At 53.8% G+C, this 20,137-nt stretch overlaps 1 protein-coding gene across 1 annotated transcript in view; it reads right to left on the bottom strand.

The window, feature by feature from the left end:
- RNF212 (ring finger protein 212) overlaps positions 1-20,137 on the bottom strand; it is a 34,393-nt gene that overhangs the window by 2,821 nt on the left and 11,435 nt on the right. Inside the window, exons 4-9 of the mRNA XM_088021274.1 lie at positions 16,832-16,888; positions 16,184-16,241; positions 14,565-14,618; positions 14,413-14,473; positions 13,380-13,425; positions 8,978-9,041 (exon numbers count right to left, since the gene is read on the bottom strand). Coding sequence (XP_087877400.1) covers positions 8,978-9,041; positions 13,380-13,425; positions 14,413-14,473; positions 14,565-14,618; positions 16,184-16,241; positions 16,832-16,888 — 340 coding nt within the window. The remainder of the gene's footprint in view (positions 1-8,977; positions 9,042-13,379; positions 13,426-14,412; positions 14,474-14,564; positions 14,619-16,183; positions 16,242-16,831; positions 16,889-20,137) is intronic.

Genomic DNA, 20,137 nt, shown 5'->3' with positions numbered 1-20,137 from the left:
CGCACACAGCCAAGGAGGACCGCGTGACACAGCGGGGTCTGAGGAGCAGAAAACCATCCCAGCCCTTGTGGGAACTCAACAGCATGGCAGGACCGGGTACTCGGGTGCTGAGGTGTCCCCCTGCTTCAGCCCACCTGAAAACAGGTGGTCAGACTGATGCTCCACTACCAATAAGATGCCCGCAAGTCAAGACCTGTAATTCTTGTTCAGGGAAGCGGTGCTGTTGAATGCACTTTAGAAAGATCTTGGGACGCGTGGGTGGCTCAGTCATTAAGCGTCTGCGTTCAGCTCAGGTCATGATCCCAGGGTCCTGGGACCAAGCCCCGCATCGGGCTCCCTGCTCGGCAGGAAGCCTGCTTCTCCCTCTCCCTCTCCCCCTGCTTGTGTTCCCTCTCTCGCTGTGTCTCTATCAAAGAAATAGATAAAATCTTTAAAAAGAAAAGAAAAAGATCTCCAAAGGGGGCAAGTCCCATTACTCAGAACATGGAAAAACTCATCCCCCTGTGATGCCAGATGGACAAGGGCAATCCTGAATGGGGCAACATGCTGCAAAAGCAGGCAATGGGGTGTGGCTGGTGATGGGGAGGAGCCCCGGGCCATGGGGAATGGAGGACCTGTGCCTGGGGGGCAGAGAGACACCCATAGCTCCCCAACTCATTCCAATGTGTTCATCGAGAAGGGGCCCAGGAGCTGAGACCAGCAGACCTCATGAGAGCGAGCATGAACCCCGACAGAGCCGTGCAACACCAAAGCTGCAAGCCCACTAGTGACAGACAGCAGCTCTGCATGCTCCCACAGGGCCCTGGCGAGTCCGCAGGACGCTGCAGCCCAGCCCAGAGTTGAGTCAGGGATGGAGGCGAGTGCCAGGGAGACGCTGTGCCATGGGACTCCGGTGGCAGACAGCACTCATGTGTGGAGTGAGTGCCCGCAGCGAGGCGGGGACAGCTGAGAGCTGCTGGTGCAGAGCAGGCTCCCCACACACCGCATCCGCACAAGAGACAGGACAATCTTGAAAAAGAGGGTGAGGCTAGAGGGCTCCCTGCACAAAGAGAAAATCTACAGCGGCAGAAGAAAAGCAACTCATCACACGCAGAAGAATGACATGACTCACGGCTGACTCCTTACCAGAAATGATGGAGCGCGAGGCAGGGGGAAGCCTCCACAGGGCTAGAAATGGTGGGCCAGGAACTCTATAGCCAGTGAAGTGACCCTTCAAGATGCAGACAAAATGAAGACATCCAGAGGTGGACAAAGACTGAGAATCCACTGCCGGCTGACAAGCCCTACACAAAATGGTGCTTCAGGCCGAAATGAAATAAGAGCCAACACTAATTTGAATCCATGGGAAGGAAGGAGGAACCCTGGAAATGGTAAAAATGCAGTACAAGAAAAGAATGTGTGTATGTGACTTTGTTTTCTCTTATGATCTTTAAGAAATGTGACATTGTTTCAAAGAAGTCATTAGGAGGGTACTGTGTTACTGGATTTGTAATACCATGAATGCTGTGTGTGTTATCGTGTGTTATATATGGCATATGTAGTCATACATAAATAGGACATCACGAAGCGGGGGAGGAACTTCCTCTGAATTTCACCAGAGTTAAGTCAGTATTCACTTAAAGTAGATTATGATAGGGTGCATGGTGGAATTCCTAGGCAGTCACTGCGAAAATAACAGAACACGTTGTAAAATATCAACAGAGAAATCAAACGTGTGTTAGTGGGCTCGGCTGTCACAACACAACACTACAGGCTGGGGCTTAACCAGTGGACATTTATTGTTCATAGTCATGGAGGCTGGCTGGGCGTTTAGGAAGGGCCACTTCCTGGCCCGTTGACGGCCATCTTCTGTGTGCTCCTGTGACCTCTTAGTGCACTGCATGGAGAGTAAGTGAGCTCTCTGGTGTCTCCTCTTTTTGTTTTTTATGGTTTTGTTGACACAAATACAATGTGCCTCCCTGCCCCACGCCTTATAAGGACACTAACCATATCAGATCAGAGTCCCACCCTATGACCTCATTTACCTCCTAGAGGCTCTGTCTCCAAATATAGTAAAGGGGGGGGTGTTAGGGCTTCAACATATCAATTTTGAGGGGATACAATCCAGTCTGTAGCAAAATGATACACTAAAAATATTTAATGCAAAAAACAGTTAAGGAGATACAAACAACAAATCCCAAGACATACAAAAAAACAATAGCAAAATGGCAGACATATATCCACACATGCTGATAATGTATTAACCCTCAATGGACCAAACACTCCAGTGAAAAGGCAGACAGTATAAGAATGGATCAGGCAACAAGAAAAGCAACATCTGATACTGTCTGCAAGAGGTATGCTTTGGATTCAGACATAAATGGGTTGAAAATAAAAAAGAATGGGAAAAGATATGCCTTGTGGACTGAAGAGAATTCCACCATCAAAAGCAATTACTGAAGCATAAGTTTATCTATAAAAGACCTATACAATGAAAGCAACAAAAGATCTCCTGGATAAATTAGAGATCTAGAAGTGGAGAGACAGGCATGCCATGCTGATGGATTCAAAGACTCAAAACTGTTAAGACAGCAGTTCTCCCCCAAACTGATGTGCAGATGCAACACAATTCCCATCAAAATCTCAGCAGGCTTTTTTTGGTAGTATCTAACAAGTGGATCTTAAGATTTATGTAAAAATGCAAAGGACCTAGACTAGCCAAAATCATTTTGGTAAATTAGGAACAAAGTCAGAGGGCTTACACTGATTTCAAAATTTAGTGGTTAAGCAAAAATAAGAAGATGGTTATTTTTAAAAATTTCATTTAAGTAATCTCTACACCCAATGTGGGGCTCAAATTCACAACTCCGAGATCAAGAGTCCCACGCTCCACCAACTGAGCCAGCCAGTGCCCCTAAGATGGTATTTTGATCAGTTGAAAAGAATACAAAGTCCAGAAGAAAACTCTTGTCAGTTATGACCAACTGATTAATCTCAATTTTGGACTGTTTATCATATGCAGAATTACAACTGACTTTTGTATATGGATATTGCATCCTGTAACCTTACCAACCTTGTTTGATTCCTACTAGTATTCTTAAAGATCCCTTATGATTTCTACACACAAGGGCATACCGTCTATGATAAGGACACTACACTCATTCTCACCCAATCTATGTGCCTGTCACTTCCTTCTCTGGCCTCCCTGCACTGGCTAGAGTCCCCAGTGGATGTGGGATTGGAGGGGGGCTGTGGACTATGGGTGCCCTGCCATGCACCTGGTCTCAGGGGATAGCATGCTCCCTCTCAACAGTACCCTGTCAGCTGTGGGTTTTCTACAGATGCCCTTTACCTGGTGAGGAAGTTGCCTTCTATTACAGGTTTCTTGAGAGCTTCTACCATGAATGATTATAGATTTTTGTCAAATTATGTTGAAAAGATCTAATGTTTTTTAGGTCTTCTATTTCTAATATAGTTAACTGATCTTCAGATGTCAAATAATCTTGAATTACTGGGATAAACCCCATTTGGTGATGGTATACAATTCTTTTCCTATGTTGCTAGATTTGATTGCCTCACATATTTTTAAAGAATTCTGCATCCGTTTTCATAAGGAATACTGATTGCTCAGTTATTTTTCTTGTGTCTTTGGCTTTAAGATACTGCTGACCTTGTAAAATGAACTGGAAAGCATTCAATCCTCTCCTATTTTCTGAAAAAGTTCATGTAGGATTATTATTAGTTCATTAAATGTTTCCTAAAATTACCCATGAAGCCATTGGGAAATGGACTTTTCTTCGTAGAAAGATATTAAAATTATTAACTCAATGTCTTCACTTGAAAGAGGTCTATCCAGATTTACTATTTCTTCTGGAGATAATTTTGATAATGTCTTTATAGGAATTTATCCATTTCATGTAAGTCATCTACTTTGTTGGCATGCTGTTAATACTATTTTCTTATAATTATTTTAATATCTGTAGGGTATGTAGTGATGTCTGCTCTTTCATTCCGATACTGGTAATTTGTGCCTTCTTGATCACTCTAGGTGAAAGTTTACCAATTTTGCTAATTTTTTCACAGGACAAAATTTAGATTCCACTGAGTTCTCTATTTCATAGATTTCTAATACATTTTGTTGTAGCTTCTTAAGGTTGGAAGCTCACTGATTTTAGATCTCCTTCCTAACATAAGCATTTAAAGCTATACATTTCCCTCTAAGCATTGCTGTACCTGCATCTTAAAAATTTTGGTATGTTGTATTTTCTTTCAATTCAAGATATTTTCTGATGTTACTGGTAATTTTTTTCCTTGATCCATTAAAAGTTATAATTGTGTTGTTTAATTTCCAAGTATTTGTTTTATTCTGATTTTTTTTGGTGCTGATTTCCAATTTAATTCCATTGTCACCTGAAAATACACTTTGGGTGGTTACAATCCCTTTAAATGCGTCAGGACTTGTTCTATGTCCCAGTATGTGGTCTATTCTAGATAGTGCTCCATTTGCCCTGGAAAGGAATGTGTGTGGTGCTATTACTGGGTGGGGTCCACAACTATCAGGTAAGTCAGTGGGGCTAACAGTGTTGTTCAAGTTACTGGAGTGGGATATTGAAATATCTGAATCACGATCGTTGAATTAACCATTTCCCTTTTTAATTTTGTCAGTTTTGGTATCACGTATTCTAGGTCTTCCATTTTTGGTGTCTACAGTAATAATTATTATGTTTTCCTGGTGTATTGACCCTTTTATCATCATGAAATGCCCCTCTTTGTCTCTAATAATATTCATCTCAGGACTGATTTCCGGGGCACGTGGGTGGCTCAGTCAGTTAAGCGTCTGCTTTCAGCTCAGGTCATGGTCCCAGGGTCCTGGGATCGAGCCCCGCATTGGGCTCTCTGCTTGGCGGGAAGCCAGCTGCTCCCCCTGCTTATGCTCTCTCCCTCTCTCTCTAAGTAAATTTAAAAATCTCTATTTTTTAATGATTTTTTAAAAATATTTTTATTTGACAGAGAGAGACAGCAAGAGAGGCAACACAAGCAGGGGGAGTGGGAGAGGGAGAAGCAGGCTTCCCGCGGAGCAGGGAGCCCGATGCGGGGCTCGATCCCAGGACCCCGGGACCATGACCCGAGCTGAAGGCAGACGCTTAACGACTGAGCCACACAGGCGCTCCAACAAAAAATCTTTAAAAAGTTTTTTAAGAACAACCCCTGATTCTGTCTGATGTGAAAATAGCCTCTCTAGCTCTGTACTGGTTATTGTTTGCTTGATAGATCTTTTTCTATAATTTTCCTATTTGTATCCCTGAATCTAAAATGTGTCTCTTGTAGACAGCATCCAGTTGGGGCTATCTCTTGCACCAGTCTGACAATCTCTGCTCTTCTGCTGCGGGGTGTTCTGTGCGTTCACGTTTGACGTTACCACCAATCGGTTAGATTTGTGTGGGCTACCTCGCCATCTGCTCGTTTCCTTTTACATCTTTCCTTGTGTAGCTGTTCTATCAACCTTTGAGAAAAGAGTATTAAGATCTCTAAAATGGAACTATTTCTTCTTTCCATTGTGTCAGCTTTTGCTTCATAAATCTGTTGTTGCATGTGTACACCCTGTAATTGTGTCTTCCTGACACAGCCACCCTGTAGTACCAAGATGTTCGTCCTCTTCTCTAGAAACATCCTTCGTCCAACACTGTTTTGTCCAACACTCACACTGCGGCTCCGACTCGTCTGGTTACCATCTGCATGGTGTGGTTTACACCCTGTACTTTGAGCTTATTTGTGCTGCTGGATTAAAGCATGTCTCTTGCAGACAATGTGTGGCTGTGTCTTCTTCATCCGGTCTCACAACTTCTGCCTTCTCATTGGTGGGTTTAGTCCTGTTCATGTTGAAGGTAAGCATTGATCCATCTGATTTACACCTATTTTGCTATTTGTCTATAGGCCTCATGTACCTTTTTTTCTTCTAGTCTGCCTTTAATTGTCTTCTTTTGCAGTATACAAGTGCCTTTTAATGTAATGCTTTAATTCCTCTTGATTTTAAAAATTATTTTTGGAGTCACGTTTGTGTTTACTTTAAACAAGTCTACTTCTAGTTAACACTGACTTAATTCTGTTGAGCTTTGTTACCTCTGCTCCAACATGGCCCCGTTCCCCCTCCTCTGTGCTTACTACCCTACGTGTTACATCTGTTTACTATGACCCCAACGAGTGTTATACTTGCTGCTTCCACAATCTTACGTTTTGTAGAGTAACTGAGGGAATGAGACCCCATTCCCTCCAGTGCATCAGGTTCCGTCAGCGTGTGTCTTCAGCTCAATGCCTTCTGTTAGGATTTCTCGTAGGGTAGGTTGGCTAGCAACAATTATGTTTTTGTTACCCTGTGATGTTTATTTTGTCTTAACCTTTGAAGGAGAATTCTATTAGATATAGAATTCTTGGTTGACCCAGGCTTGCGGGGGGGAGGGGGATGGCCTTTTAGGCTCTTTTAGAATTTAAGGCCTATAATCCTTAAAACTGTTGAAGACAGGAAAGACAGGGAAAGTGAAGGAGACACAAGCTGCTATAGGACGACAAGATGAAGGATGTCCTCACAGGGAACTCTGAGTCGACAGCCAGCGAGGCTGCTCAATGGCTGTGGGGCAGAGCCGTGCTGATGCCGAGCTGCCCCAGGCTGTGCTGGTGTTGCAAGCACCCCTGTCTTTTGAGGGGGGCTGGGGTACCGCATCTGCAACATGCTCTCAGTGGCTCAGAGATACACTGACCATAAAGGGTAGGGAGCAAATCTGGCAAAATTTTGGGGAATCTGGGTTAAGGGAACATGGGAGTTTTTCATATTTTTCTTACCATTTTCTTGTGTGTTATTTCTGAAGCATTTTCAAAATAAATTATGAAACTATCAAGCTGGGACACTCATTTTACAATATATCTCAAAATATACTCCAAAGAACTTGGAAAAAGGTAAATATTGAAAACTAGAAGAAAATGGTATGGGTATGGAAAAAACCTATCCAAACAAAGAAATCTTCTGTGAGGCAGAAGGGGACATAACCATAGATTTGAGACATAAAAATATTAAGTATCTAAAATTAAAAAAAGGGGCGCCTGGGTGGCTCGGTTAAGCGGCTGCCTTCGGCTCAGGTCATGATCCCAGGGTCCTGGGATCGAGCTCCATGTCGCGCTCCTTCCTCAGCGGGGAGGCTGCTTCTCCCTCTCCCTCTGCTTGCCACTCCACCTGCTTGTGCTCTCTCTCTATCTCTCCCTCTATCTCTATCAAATAAATGAATAAAATCTTAAAAAAATCATAAAAAATTAAATTAAAAAAATAAAATAAAAAATTAAATAGCAAATTGGATAAAAGATCGATATCCCTCATCTTGAGGATTTCATGTATGTGAAGGACAAATGAAAAAGTAGATAATTCACAGAAAAAAACAAGAGATGACTTAAATGGAGAAACTCAGGATCACAGTCACAGGAATGAGGACCCATCCCTTCCAGAGTGGCAACAGGGGGACACTGAGACACACGGGGCAAGGCGCACACAGGGCAGCCCTCCTGTCACTTCTCAATTCTTGATCGATACATCTGGAAAGCATCAAGGGGGTCCCCGTGTTCCCTCCTGGAAACACGTCTGGGGAGAGAATCCAGTGAGGACCAATGTCCCTGCACACAACTTGCACACACTGTGGACAGTGAGGGGGAGGTGGGAAGTGCACCAAGGCCAAGGACATGGCCAGGCTGGGTGGCCAGGTCACAGGCTTCTGTATGGAGAGGAAGACGAGCAGGGCAGCAGCTCCCCTGCATGCACTGCTGGTCTCACCTCAGTCCTGTAAAGACAGGTCTGAAACCCACAACTGCACGGGGACGGTGCAACCGGGGTGTGTGAGGACAGCTTGCCTGCCCTGCGCAGGTGCAGCGGATGTCGGGCCCAGAGGACGCTCCCAACAAAGGTGAGTGCATGGGGGGCAAGAGCCAGCGCCAAGAGGACCACCACCGCATGCACCACGGAATGGCATCCACGGGAAGCTGAACAGGACTAGAGAATAAGTGTCACGAGCTCTCACCAGGGTGGGACAGGGAGGCCCGTGCGTGGGAATAAACAGGCTGAAATGGGAAACTCCGTACCCGGGGGGTGGGGCAGGGTGGGTCCCCTGCATCCCTGAGCTGAATCCGCTCCAAGCCGGCACATCAGGCCTGAGGTGGGCGGTGTGGGGGCAAAAGGCAAGGAGGGGATGAGAGGCTGTGAGCAGGATGAACAGCCATGCTGGGGTGCCTCCCGGCTGGCAGGAACAGCACGAGTGGTAGAAATGCAGAGCTGCATCTGGGACGCGCCACGGACCGTCCCCCAGGGCAGGTGCTGCAGGCCCCCCCACTCCCACTCAGCCGAGAGGGAGGCAGCAGGAGGCTCTAGGTGCGACCACACAGATGGCCTGCCTCTCGGTCCTCCTCCGAGGCAGCTACTGGAATATCACCATCAGCAAGAAGCAAAGGTGAGGCAGGGAGCAGAGAAGCTGGGGTCAAGGGCAAGCAAGCTTGGTCACAAATCATGAATATCGCCCCTGCAGGCCTGAGCTCACTGGGTGCTTGGTGAGGCGGTGGGGGCAACAGCAGAGGGGCTAGGCCAGGGGGGCCCACCCTGACCCCAGCGGGGAAGGGGCCCGAGCCTGCTGGCGGGCACACGCACTCCCCTCAGAAACCCACCAGCCTCTCCAACAACTCCCAGGAAGCAAAGCTGGTGATGATACCATTTTGCTCCAGGCCGAGAGGAGACACGCTACCGCAAGAGCACTCTGTCTGTGGCGTGTTCTGAGGTGCTCATAACGGGTGCCCCAACGGGCCCAGCAGCCACACCACTTTGGGGAACAGGTCGCTCCCATGCTGACTTTGTTGAAGGACAGCACGGACATGGGTGGGTTCTGATGGGTTTGACTGAATGTTCCTTTCTGGGGAATGGAGCTCAGCCCACGTGCTGACATGGGGTATGGGTGCAGGGACCCCCACTTACCCATGCGTCCATGCTGAGGTGGGCTGATCAGAGAGATTCTTGCTGGGCCAACTGCCACCTCAGGCTAAGGTGTAAAAAGAAAACAAGTCAGTTTCCAGTGCGGCCATTTCTGAGTGAGATTCTCCGTATTTACTAAGAACATCCTTAGTGGCTGTCAGTCAGCTGGGGAAATTCCTGGGCTGGCCGGAGACAGGCCCCACACTGTTGTGCCCCGCAGCCCCAGGTAGCCCACAGCAGCTAATGCATGGAGGGCTCCACTAAGTGCTTTTAAGAGTTTCAGAAGAGAGAAAAGTCAAGTCCTTGACTGACATCATAAATTTTATCGTTTTAAGATTTTATTCGTTTTGAGAGAGAGAGAATCTCCAGCAGACTCCCCGCTGGGGGCACAGCCTGATGTGGGGCTCTATCCCATGACCCTTGAGATCATGACCTGAGCCAAAACCCAGTCAGACACTTAACCGACTGAGCTACCCAGGCACCCCTGATATCATAAATTTTAAAATCCTGATTAAATCCTCATTTTGTGCATATAGTTTTATCACCTTGCAATTTAGATGCTGATGGGGCGAGGTGTTATCAAATCGCAGGGAGCCCTGCTCTGGCCATGCACCTGTCAGGTACCCACTCCCCGACTTCCTGAGAGAACACCTCCCTGGTGCTGATGCTAGTGATGGGGGAGCCCTCCTCCCAACACAGAGATGCTGCCAGGAGTCGGGCCAAATGCTATTTCCAGCTGCCCTGGCCTCACTCCTATGGCCCCTCACATGCCTGGACCCACGGGTCTGTCACTAGACTTGGCCACCAGCCCCCAGGCCCCTGACGGCAGCCCATCTTCCCAGCTCCCACCCCTGACACACCCACCCCAGTGGTCCTTTTACTCCATGGTCAGGCAGTCTCCCCTGGCGGCTCTGCTCCAGGGCACCCTCTGGGAACCCACCCCCTGGCTCATACCAACAAGCCAGACTCAACCCTGAAGGGACTGGCCCCCTCGGGCAGAGACACTGCCAACAGCACAGCCCTGCCTGGGGGGCTGGCTCTCCACCGAGATGGCCACTGACGGCACGCTTACACCCAGGACAGCATGCTCACACACACTGACAGCATGCTCACATGAACCCAGGACAGCACGCTCACACCCACTTACAGCATGCTCACACCCACTGATGGCATGCTTACACCCAGGACAGCATGCTCACACCCAGGACAGCACGCTCTCACCCACTGACAGCGCACACACATGAACCCCGGACAGCATGCTCACACCCACTTACAGCATGCTCACACCCAGGACAGCATGCTCACACCCAGGACAGCACACTCTCACCCACTGACCGCATGCTCTCACCAGGACAGAGCTTCCCAAGTTGAAGCGTCTTTCCCGGCCATCCTTGGGTATGGTGGGTTGGCTGCAGCTGTCCCCCTATGGGCTCGTGCTCTGGTCCCACTATTTCTGGGCCAGTCCTGGCAACTGTGCCATTTTGCTGCTGCGCTCAGCGTAAGTCAAGAGTACCTGGCCTGTCCACCCTCCCCAGGGCTCCCCGTTCCGCGGCCACCCACCGAGTCAGGATGTCCAGATGCCCACTGCTCTCATGCACCCCGGCAGCCCTTTGCACCTGCTCCGCTCACAACCTCCCATGGGGCTGTGCCCCTGACCCCCACCTCCGTCCAGTTCTAAACTGACAGAGTATTTGCAACACCAGAAAAATTATCATCATAGAGCACGGGCAAAAATTACTAAGTTGGGTTAGAACTGGGTAACTTGTCTTTTCTCACCCTAGCTCCTACTAAGACAGGATTTCTATTTGTTCTAGGGAGAAACCAGTAACAGGGGAAGCCAAAACGATACAAAGACCCAGACTGCCCAGGGTGGTGGCCGTAGCACAGACGCACAGCCTGGCTATGTGGCCACAGGCTGACAGGTGCTGCCATGCGTACCAGGAGTCAGAGGTACCAGGACAGGGCCCGTGAGGACCCATTTTCCAGAGCATGACTGGAGTTACCGCCTAGGATCGGGATGTTCGCTGCTGTGTTCAGCCGCACGCAGAACTCCGGCCATCTCCCTGGGCCCCGGCCAAAGGCCCATTCCGAGCAGAGCAGGCACAGACCCGGCCTGCACCAGCACGAGGAAGCCACAGCTCCCGTGGGAGGTGTCCCATGCCAGGCTGCATTTAGGGGGTGGCTCTACAGGGCGGTGAGGAGTTCACAGGAAATCTGAGAAGACAGTGCATGGCAGACGGTTCCAAGGAAGAGCGCACTCCGCACATGGCAGGCGTTCACGGGCAGGCTTCCTCACAGGCCGCCTACCGGCCCCAGGCAGACCCGGCCCGGCTCAGGGGCTGAATCAAATACAGCTTTATAGCTCTCCCTCTACTCACAACTTGCTCGGTGGAAGGTTTTTCCTGTGAGAGAATAAACACTCTAGAAAGATCTAGGACGCCCCGGTGTCAGGCGGTTATGGATGTGCAAAGCTTCCCAGCAGGGTGTCTGCTGCCGCGGGGTCGGGGTCTCCTGGTCCTGAAGTCACGTGACAACAGCCACCCTGCCCGCCTGGGCTGCCACGTGGAAGCTGCTGGTTATGTGTCAGCACATTCACGCACTTGTTTCTGCATTCTCGACGGCTGACGCGTGTTTGTTCTCAGGATTCTCCTTCAAGCTGGCATTCACATTTTACTGGCTTCGCTCATGAACTCGTGAGTTACAGGACGTGTTCACTTGATGCTTTTGAGTCCCCGGCAGGAAGTCGGGTTCACGTGTGAGGCGCCATCATCACCCTGTCCACCTGCAGGCTCTGCCTCGGTTGCCTTTTCTCCCAGGACCCCAGGCTCAGCGCTGGGCAGTGGAGGAGCAAGGACAAGGCCCGCCAGGACCGGCAAAGGCCATGCCCCGGCAGCTGACCCCTGGCTGCTTGCTTGAGGTGTCGTAGGGTGGGCATGGCATCTTCTCTGCTGGTTGTGGTGCCCTCATTCTGCTTCCCCTGTGGCCATGGCCACTCACCTTGCCAGAAACACCAGACAGCGCCCCTCGCTTGGCCGGAGCCCTGTTCTCACGCCCCTGGAGGAGTGTGTGCGGCCCCCGCCCCCTGCTGCAGGCCACTGCATCACCCTGGGTCTGCCAGGAGACAGCGCTCACCCTGCCCCCGCTGGGTGTGCACAGGAGTTCGAGCCAAGGTGCCTTCACAGGCGCCCACTCCCAGGGCTGGCGGGGTGGCCGGGCAGGGATCGACAGGGTAGACAAGTGTCCTCTGCGTTCTGCTCTGGCAGCCCGTCTCTGAACACAGGTGCACCCATTCATTTCCATCCTGGACACCTGTCTCCCGGAGATGTCTGTGCAGTCTCACTAGCCCCCATCTGCCCCTGATGGCAGCACGAGCTCCCACTGGTCCAGGACATCACCCTGCAATTTCAAGACAGTTCCCCACGTTCTGGTCCCTCAGCTGTAACACCCAGTGACACATGAATCAGTTTAGGTTGTCAGTCTTTGATCTCCAAAACTAGGCCACATGTGGGTGAGGCTCAGGGTCCAGCCGCTGGGGAACAAAGGCCAGCAGGCAGTGCGGGGTGCTGGGACCAGAGGGCAGGGAGGAGGTGCACCCTCAGTCTCTGTCCAGGACGTGACGTGGGGCTTGGAGATGTGCGGGGAGGAGGCACACGCCGGCACCAGCTGCCAGGGACTGGGCTGTCTCCTCCATCCTAGCTCTGAATGGCTTTGCATTCCCACCTGCTCATCCTGGAATCCACATTCCTCCTTCATATGGTTCCAGGACAGCTCCCTTGGAAATGAGCACTACTCACTAAGCAGCCTGAACACCAGTGTGCACCTCCCAGGGCGACCAGAAGACTGCAAACAAGAAGCACTAGGCGCTGTGTCGGTTAAGTCACCAACACTGACGAGTCCGTGGGCACCAACCAGCCGCGCACTGCTCGAGCCACTTTTCTGACCTGGTCGCTCCCTCTCCGGGCCCCAGGAGCCTCCCCCTGGGGACCAGCTCCCCCACTCCTTTCCCGAGCTGCCCGCGTCTGGCCAGGGGGCAGTCTGGCCATGCTCTGCCTGGGCCAGGCCTGGGGCCCTGAGCTTCCTCTGCTCTGGTTTCTCTCCTCTGTTTCTCAGAGCCTTCACGCTTCCACTTGGCTGGACAGGGCTGACCCTGACCACACAGCATCACGTCATCCTACCCACCTGCCTGCTCCCTGTGCCTCACAGTCCCGGCCCCGCTGCCCGGAGGGTCACGCAGGACCTGCTCTATAAACCACACCCCAACCTGCTCACCCCTCAGCCCAGCACACGACAAGAGACCCCACTGTGATCCATCCATCACACAAACGCTCATGTATCCTGGCGCTGAGGAAAACCACAACTGTGTGCTGTGTGGGAGACGAGCAGCACAGGGAACAGGTGTACTTACTTTTCTCATTGGGGAAGGAGTATGGTCAACCTGCATGGACTCCACTCTGTTAAATGAACAGTGGGATACATTTATGAGCCCAGGTCACGTCCACACCCCATCCAGGCCCACACTCTGTCTGCTCGTGCATCGGGCTCTTCACTGGCCGCCCATGGTCTGTCAGCCAGGCGCACATGGGCACGCTTCTCCACTGGGCCCTGGCCCCACTCTGGAGCCCCTGCTCCACTCCTCGGCCCACACTCTCCTTCTTCCGTGGGCCAGCCGTGTGCTTGCCCCTCTAACTCAGGCCCAAACCTCCTGCAGTGCAAGCAGGAACATCTCGTCTACTTTCCTTAACGCTTACTGCTTGACCGACACGTTTTACACAATGGGTGCTCCTAAATGTTAGTCCCCTAATTACTCAGCCCACGTGTGACAGGGAAGTGTCGTCGGGGCAGCCCCGCAGGAGGGAAACGGCAGAAAGGACAAAGGAAGGGTAGGGGAGTGAACCGTGCGCCCGCCGAACGTGAGCTGCGGCAGAAAGGTCCGGTGCTGCACCCAGACTCAACCCCAACTGTCTCAGGGAAGAGCCATGGTGAGGGGTGCAGCTCCCATCAGCCAGGGCGGGTCAGGGTCCCCAGTCATGCCACCAGCACAGCTGTGGTCTCCTGTCCCGTTCTCTGGTTGCATTTGTTTCCAAGCGCTTCCCCCAGCCTGGCCATCTTGGTCCCAGATCGGAGTCCCAGGGACGACGACGCCCATCAGCCCAGCACGGGTGCAGGATGGCCCCCGACTGACCGGGATGACCGTGGGGACGGATCTCTGATGGGCCCGCCTGCACCACACACCTGGTTCCGGGGCTGTGCCCGTGAGGCTCTGCAGGGCACGGAGGAGCTGGAGGGAGGGCCAAGCTCCCGAGTCCTGTGCTAAGTGTTGCTGGGCGTCCAGCATCAGGGGACTTGCAGGGTGGGGGGGCCGAGGAGAACCGGAGGTGTGTCAGGGGAGGGGCTGTGTGACTCTCAGGGGCCCTCAGACGTCCCCCCCAGGCACACACCTGTCAGAGGCGGACGAGTCAGGGGGCAGGAGCGGGTGTCCGCCTGGCTTTGCTGAAGGAGCTGTGGTGGGGGTCTGAGCGTTAGGCCGCGTTCAGGCAGCCCCGCTGCATGGCTCCTCATACCCCTCCCCGTTCAGGCCCGTGTTACTTACTTGAAACTGGAGTTTTTATTGCGCCGAAAGCTGTTTGTTGTGACAATCTCATACGAAACAGATGGAGAGAAGGTGTTAATTAAACCATAAACATCTACTCCCACGTAATTCATCCCGGTTTGAAGTAGAAGACGACAAACCGTCAGAGGCTCCCCGCCCGCCCGGCCCCCCATCCCTTGCCAGCCTCACTTTCCACCCAGAGCAGCCCCCTGAGGACAGGCAAGTGGCCTGCGCTCGCTCTGACCTGCCAGTGCCCAGTGCTGGGAACAAGCAGGTGCTCGACAAAGACCTGCCGAGTGACTCACTGACCAGGGGGTAGGGGCAGGCAGACGTCTGCGCTGTGGCGACCCAGCGCCTCCGAGGGCACTGGCTCACACATGTCTGTTCCGTGCCGCCCTCCCCAGGACACGGCACTGCAACAGAGCCGAACCCCCCAACGCCCCCCGTGAACGCCGCGCTGCATGACTTCTGTTCCTCGCGCGCGGGCAGCGGTCTGGGTGAGGGTGTCCTCCCCCAAGCCAGGGACGCGCGGAGCGAGCCAGCAGGATGACCCCGCCGCAGCCAGGCCAGAAAGGCTCCACCTGGCTCGAGAGCCCCGGGGAGAACAGGCAGATCTGACTCTCAGGAGTCAGGTGTAGGAGACACACTGCCTGTGATGTGCCTGAACAGAAGATGGGGACAAAAATAAGCTACCGCCACAACGGCAAAAAGGACCAGGAACCTTCTAGAAACGGAAAACTGAGCAGCCAAAATGCACCCAAGGCGGAAAAGGAGTGCAGCGCAGAGCTGAGCACAGAAGCAGGACCAGGGGCCGCACGGGAGCAGCGCGGGGAAGACAGTGGCTACAGATCGGTTCCCCAGAAAGAAAGGCACTTGTACACCAAGGACGACGATCCGAGTGACCCCACGTGGGCGCATCGCCCTCTGCCGCTCCCTGGACTCGGGCGGAGCAGGGCCTCACCGCTAGGTTGGCTTCTCGGGGCCTCCACTGCTGTACCGGCCGGGGGCTGGATCTCCCCGGAGTGCGTGGAGCCCAGAGCACACCCTCACCCTGGTGCCGGCTGGTGGCGGCCCATTCACCCCAGACAGGCCCCGTGGTGGCCACGTGGCTTCCAGCTGCCCAGGGCCCCCCGGCAGCAAGCACCCCCTGCAGTGTGTGGGTCACCCCTGCACACGTGACCAGCTGGGTGGACAGCAGCTCCCCGGGGCCACCGACTCTGCAGACTTTAACCTAACGTGCGACCTGGCAAACTGGGACTTTCACAGAGTCCCCGTGTTAACACACCTGAGAGAACCACAGTCTGTCTCACAGAACAGAAGGTGCTGTGGACCGTAAGGGGGCCGGGTGGATGCTGCCCCAGGGCAGACCTCGGGCCCCACACAGATGGACACATGGGCTGCACGCATTCACTGTCACGGGCTCCATGATTCCTGGCAGAGGGGAGGCCCCAGGCTGTGGGCAGGGGAGCCAGTCCTGTGTGTTTTCACGGCTCTGCTTCCCACTGCACTTTTGCTTTGACAGAAGCTTCTAGTAAATGAAAGTACAAGGTCTTACAAGGTCAGACAGCCAAGCGGGCAGCACTCAGCTGCCCCGGGTGTGCCCGTGGAGAGGACTCACCTCTGAAGCTGTTCCATCCGCAGCACTGACTTCTGAAGGGATTCCTCCAGCTTTGTGATCTAAACACAATCAGACTTCTGGTTATCAGGCAGACTGGGCGGAGGGAATCAGAACGTGGCCGCCACAGGAGCTGCCCTCTCGCTGTTTCGGGGTAAATCTGCACCGTGTGCAGGCCGTCGGGGGCCCCGGGAGCCAGCGCTGGGAAGCTGTCTGGGCAGCGCGAAGCCGTGCAGTGTAGCCCAGCCTCAGCAAGCAGCCTCGCCCTGGTGCTCCTCTGAGCTGTCTACACCCCAGATGCGAAACTAGATGAACACTGCCGCTTTCACCAAAGCTCTGCTCTCCTTCCATGTAGAGGAGGGTGTTTATAGGGCAAACAGGCATCTTGATGTCCTTTTGTAAGGTTTCCCCAGGGCAACCCCACAGCTGCTGCGTGTGGAAAAGTGCCTGATGAGCTGTGGGGATGTTCATGGTCAGTGTTGTCGCAAAGTGTAACTGCCCCCGTGACCATGGCTGGGTCCCCCAAGCGGCCACATGCCAATCACAGATGAGAACCCACGCGGGGCTGTGGGTTAGCAGGACAGGTGCCAGCCAGGCGCCCGCCGCCTGGGACACGGCCTGGGTTAACTAGGCAGCAAGTCACGGGAGTTACCTTTTCTCTATAGAAGGTCAAGAGTCTCTTTCTGTGCTTTTCTTGAAATTCTGCAATCTGAGAAGAGAGTATGTGTCAGCTGCCAGCACTGGCGCGGGCTGCTACTATGCACGCTGTCCCGGAAGCCAGGGTTTGGGATGGACCTCTGGTGCAGGCACAAGCACACTCCGCTTCCCTATACCGTCCCCCTGCCCGCCCGCCGCCGGTCCAGGCGTGGGCTCTGCTGGCTGCCACCCTGTGCCTGGAGCAGAGCTCGGTACAGCCGTTCCAGCTGTGTGTGCAGTGGCATGTGCCCAAATGCACGTGCGAGCGGAGGCAGCGTGCTCCACATGAAGGTCACACAGGCCACAAGGGCTGCACCACGCCCCTTGCTTGCAGCTTCAGTGGTGCTCAGGGCCTTGCCCTGGGACGGGACACAACCCAGTGGGCCAATCACAGTGCACCATCATCCCTCTGGCCGCAGCAACTGGATCACGGGACAGCCTCTTGACCAAACAGCACCCACGGGGAACACCCTGGACATGCTACGTGGATGGGGCTGGCTGAGAGGGCACAGCGCCAAGTGGAGCCCAGAGAGCCCAGGGACCTTTTCTGGACCCCCAGGGCCCACTGCACCTGGGACCACCTCTGCTCTTCCATTTATTTATTTATTTTTAATTTTATTTATTTATTAGAGAGAGAGAGAGAGAGAAACAGCATGAGAGGGGAGAGGGTCAGAGGGAGAAGCAGGCTCCCCGCTGAGCAGGCAGTCCGATGCGGGACTCGATCCCGGGACTCCAGGGTCATGACCTGAGCCGAAGGCAGTCGCTTAACCAACTGAGCCACCCAGGCGCCCTCTGCTCTTCCATTTAGACGGGCCCCAATTTCCACATCTGCGGTAGGTTCCTGAGAACACCAACTAAATCAGAAACAGTGATCTGTGATTTACTCAGGGGAGGAGAGAGCCACCCCACATTAAGGGAAGTTCTATTTATTTATTTAATTTGTCGGGGGGGGGGCAAGAGCACAAGCAGGGGGAGGGCAGAGGGAGAAGCAGGCTCCCCGCTGAGCAGGGAGCCCGATATGGGGCTCGATCCCAGGACCCCGGGACCATGACCTGAGCTGGAAGCAGACACTTCACTGACTGAGCCACCCAGGCGTCCCTAAGAGAAGTTTTCAGTGACGCCTCCCCTCTGGGAACACTACACTGTAACTGCTAAAACTTGATTCTGCTGCCCCCCGGGCAGGGTTCCTGCAGGACTGGGATGTGAAGCCAGCACCCTCTAGGTCCTACACCCCATCAATGTACCCCAGGACTCTGCTTAGCGGACAGACACGAAGGGCGGCTGGTGCTGTCCCCAGGCTCACTGGGCTAGCACAGACCGAGGGAGAAACCACCATGGACTGGACGGCCAGCCCCCAGCAGGTCTTCAGTGCCTCCTCTATGGCCTGGGCCACCTCCAGAAGACAGGACCACGGTCAGGAGTGACAGTCTCTTCCTATCCTCCTGCATCTTCCCAGGGATTCCACAGCCTCGGGGGTCTGGAGGACACACCACATGGGGCCCCTGCTCCACAAGACAAGGGCCGATGGACACAGGGTCTGCCCGGAGCATTAGTCTGTGGTGGGGGCACCACGAGGGGCCTGCAATGTCACCCCCATGGGCATCTGCGTCTTCATGAGGCCACATCCCAGAAATGTCCTTGATGCTCGGCGACAGCTCTCAGGTCTGGCTCCCAGGAGGGGGTGAGGTGCTGGGGGACAGAAGGGTCAGCCAGGTCCGAGACTGGAGGCGGGGGCTGTGCACAGCGGGGAGGCATTCTGGCAGATCTAGAGGCACCCCCCCGCCCACAGCCGCCTTCAGCCAGGACTGGGCCGACAGTCTGTTTGCTTGGTCTCATCCCTCAACAGGTTCTGTGCCCGCGGCAGGAAGAGCCTGTCACACACCAACCCCTAAACCTCGTGTCCTGGTGCAGGGTCCACTCTGAGAGACAAAGCAGGAGCATGTGGAAGTGACCACAGGATGGCCCACCTGCAGCGTCCAGGAGCAGGGCTGTGTCCACGCTGGCAGGTGGGCTTGACCTCAGAAGAGCTGGGGCTCAGCAGGACTTGTGGACGGGCCTGTGGCTGTTCTTAAAAGAGGACAGGCAGAGACCAAGCGTGCAGGCCTCCGTGGCTGGCACAGACAGGACAAGGCACTGAGGCCACAGCAAGGACCGGGCCACAGGCAGAGCTGAGCCAGGAGAGGGGCCTGTGGATGGGCCGCTGAGTCCCGAGGGGCCTGGTGCAAGTCCAGGGGCAGCGTGGACCCCTGTGGCCATATGCCACCCACCTGTACCAGGCAGGGGCCAGCCTCCAGGACTCCAGGGTGTCAGGGCCCTCAGGCTGAGTTGCTGCGGCCTTGACCAGGGCAAGGGATGTGGACACCAGAACAAAACGTGAAAGGGCCATGACCCTCATCTGGTACAGAGTGCCCTCCTGCATGGAGGCGGCACCCGTTTTGTGAGATTTTTATGAAGGGCGGAGGCTGAGGAAGCCTAGACCAGGAGCTGAGCATGTACACACCCTCTCTGGTGGTCCCTGTGATGGGCAGGGGAAGCCGTGGGACAGCTCGGGGCGCCTGCCACCCTGTGGGTCCATCCTCCTGAGGGGCAGCCACGTGTCCACGCTCTGACTGACTGATGAGGGCCAGCCCTGGCTCAGGGAGGTGCTCAGGGGAAGGAGGATTTCTGCTTCTTCCAAACTAGATCAGGAAGGGTGACCTCCTGACCGCTTCCTTGGACCCACCTGCTGTGGTTCTGACACCCATTCGTGCCATGGCCTGAGGGTGGCTTTACGCTCTTAAAATTACTGTTGATGCAGGTTTGCTCCATCAATGCTTCCCTACTAGAACTAATACCGAGAGGAATTTACGATACGTATCAATTCATTCAAGAGTAACAAGCCCAGTATGTTAACGTGCATGATGATGCGATATCCTGTCGTGAGGCCTCTGGAAACTCCACTTCACACCCGGACAGATGGGCACGTGGCCATGGGACGTGCGGCCCAGAGGTGTGAGGGAGGTCCCTGGCAGCTGCCTCCGCAGCCCACCCCCCACCCCTGCACGGGCGCACGCTCTGCGGAGCCGTCTGGAAACTCCATGTCCTTGGTGAGACTCTTGTAAGCACAGGGCTGCCCGTGGTTGTGAATGCCGTGGGTTTGAGGACCTCCCAAGCCTGATCGTGGGCAGCTTCTGGGGCATGTGTGTGTGACTATGGGGCTACACACAGATGGCACAGCCATGACACCGTGGGGCTTCTGGCTTTGTCACTGCTGGAGAGTGGC

Source organism: Eumetopias jubatus, unplaced genomic scaffold (assembly GCF_037043125.1).
Source record: "Eumetopias jubatus isolate StellerSeaLion01/CBP00866 unplaced genomic scaffold, mEumJub1_p1.0 scaffold_2, whole genome shotgun sequence".
In the NCBI taxonomy this organism is placed as follows: domain Eukaryota; kingdom Metazoa; phylum Chordata; class Mammalia; order Carnivora; family Otariidae; genus Eumetopias; species Eumetopias jubatus.
Note: the sequence above shows the minus strand (reverse complement) of the source record. Positions and strands in the feature narration are given on the sequence as shown.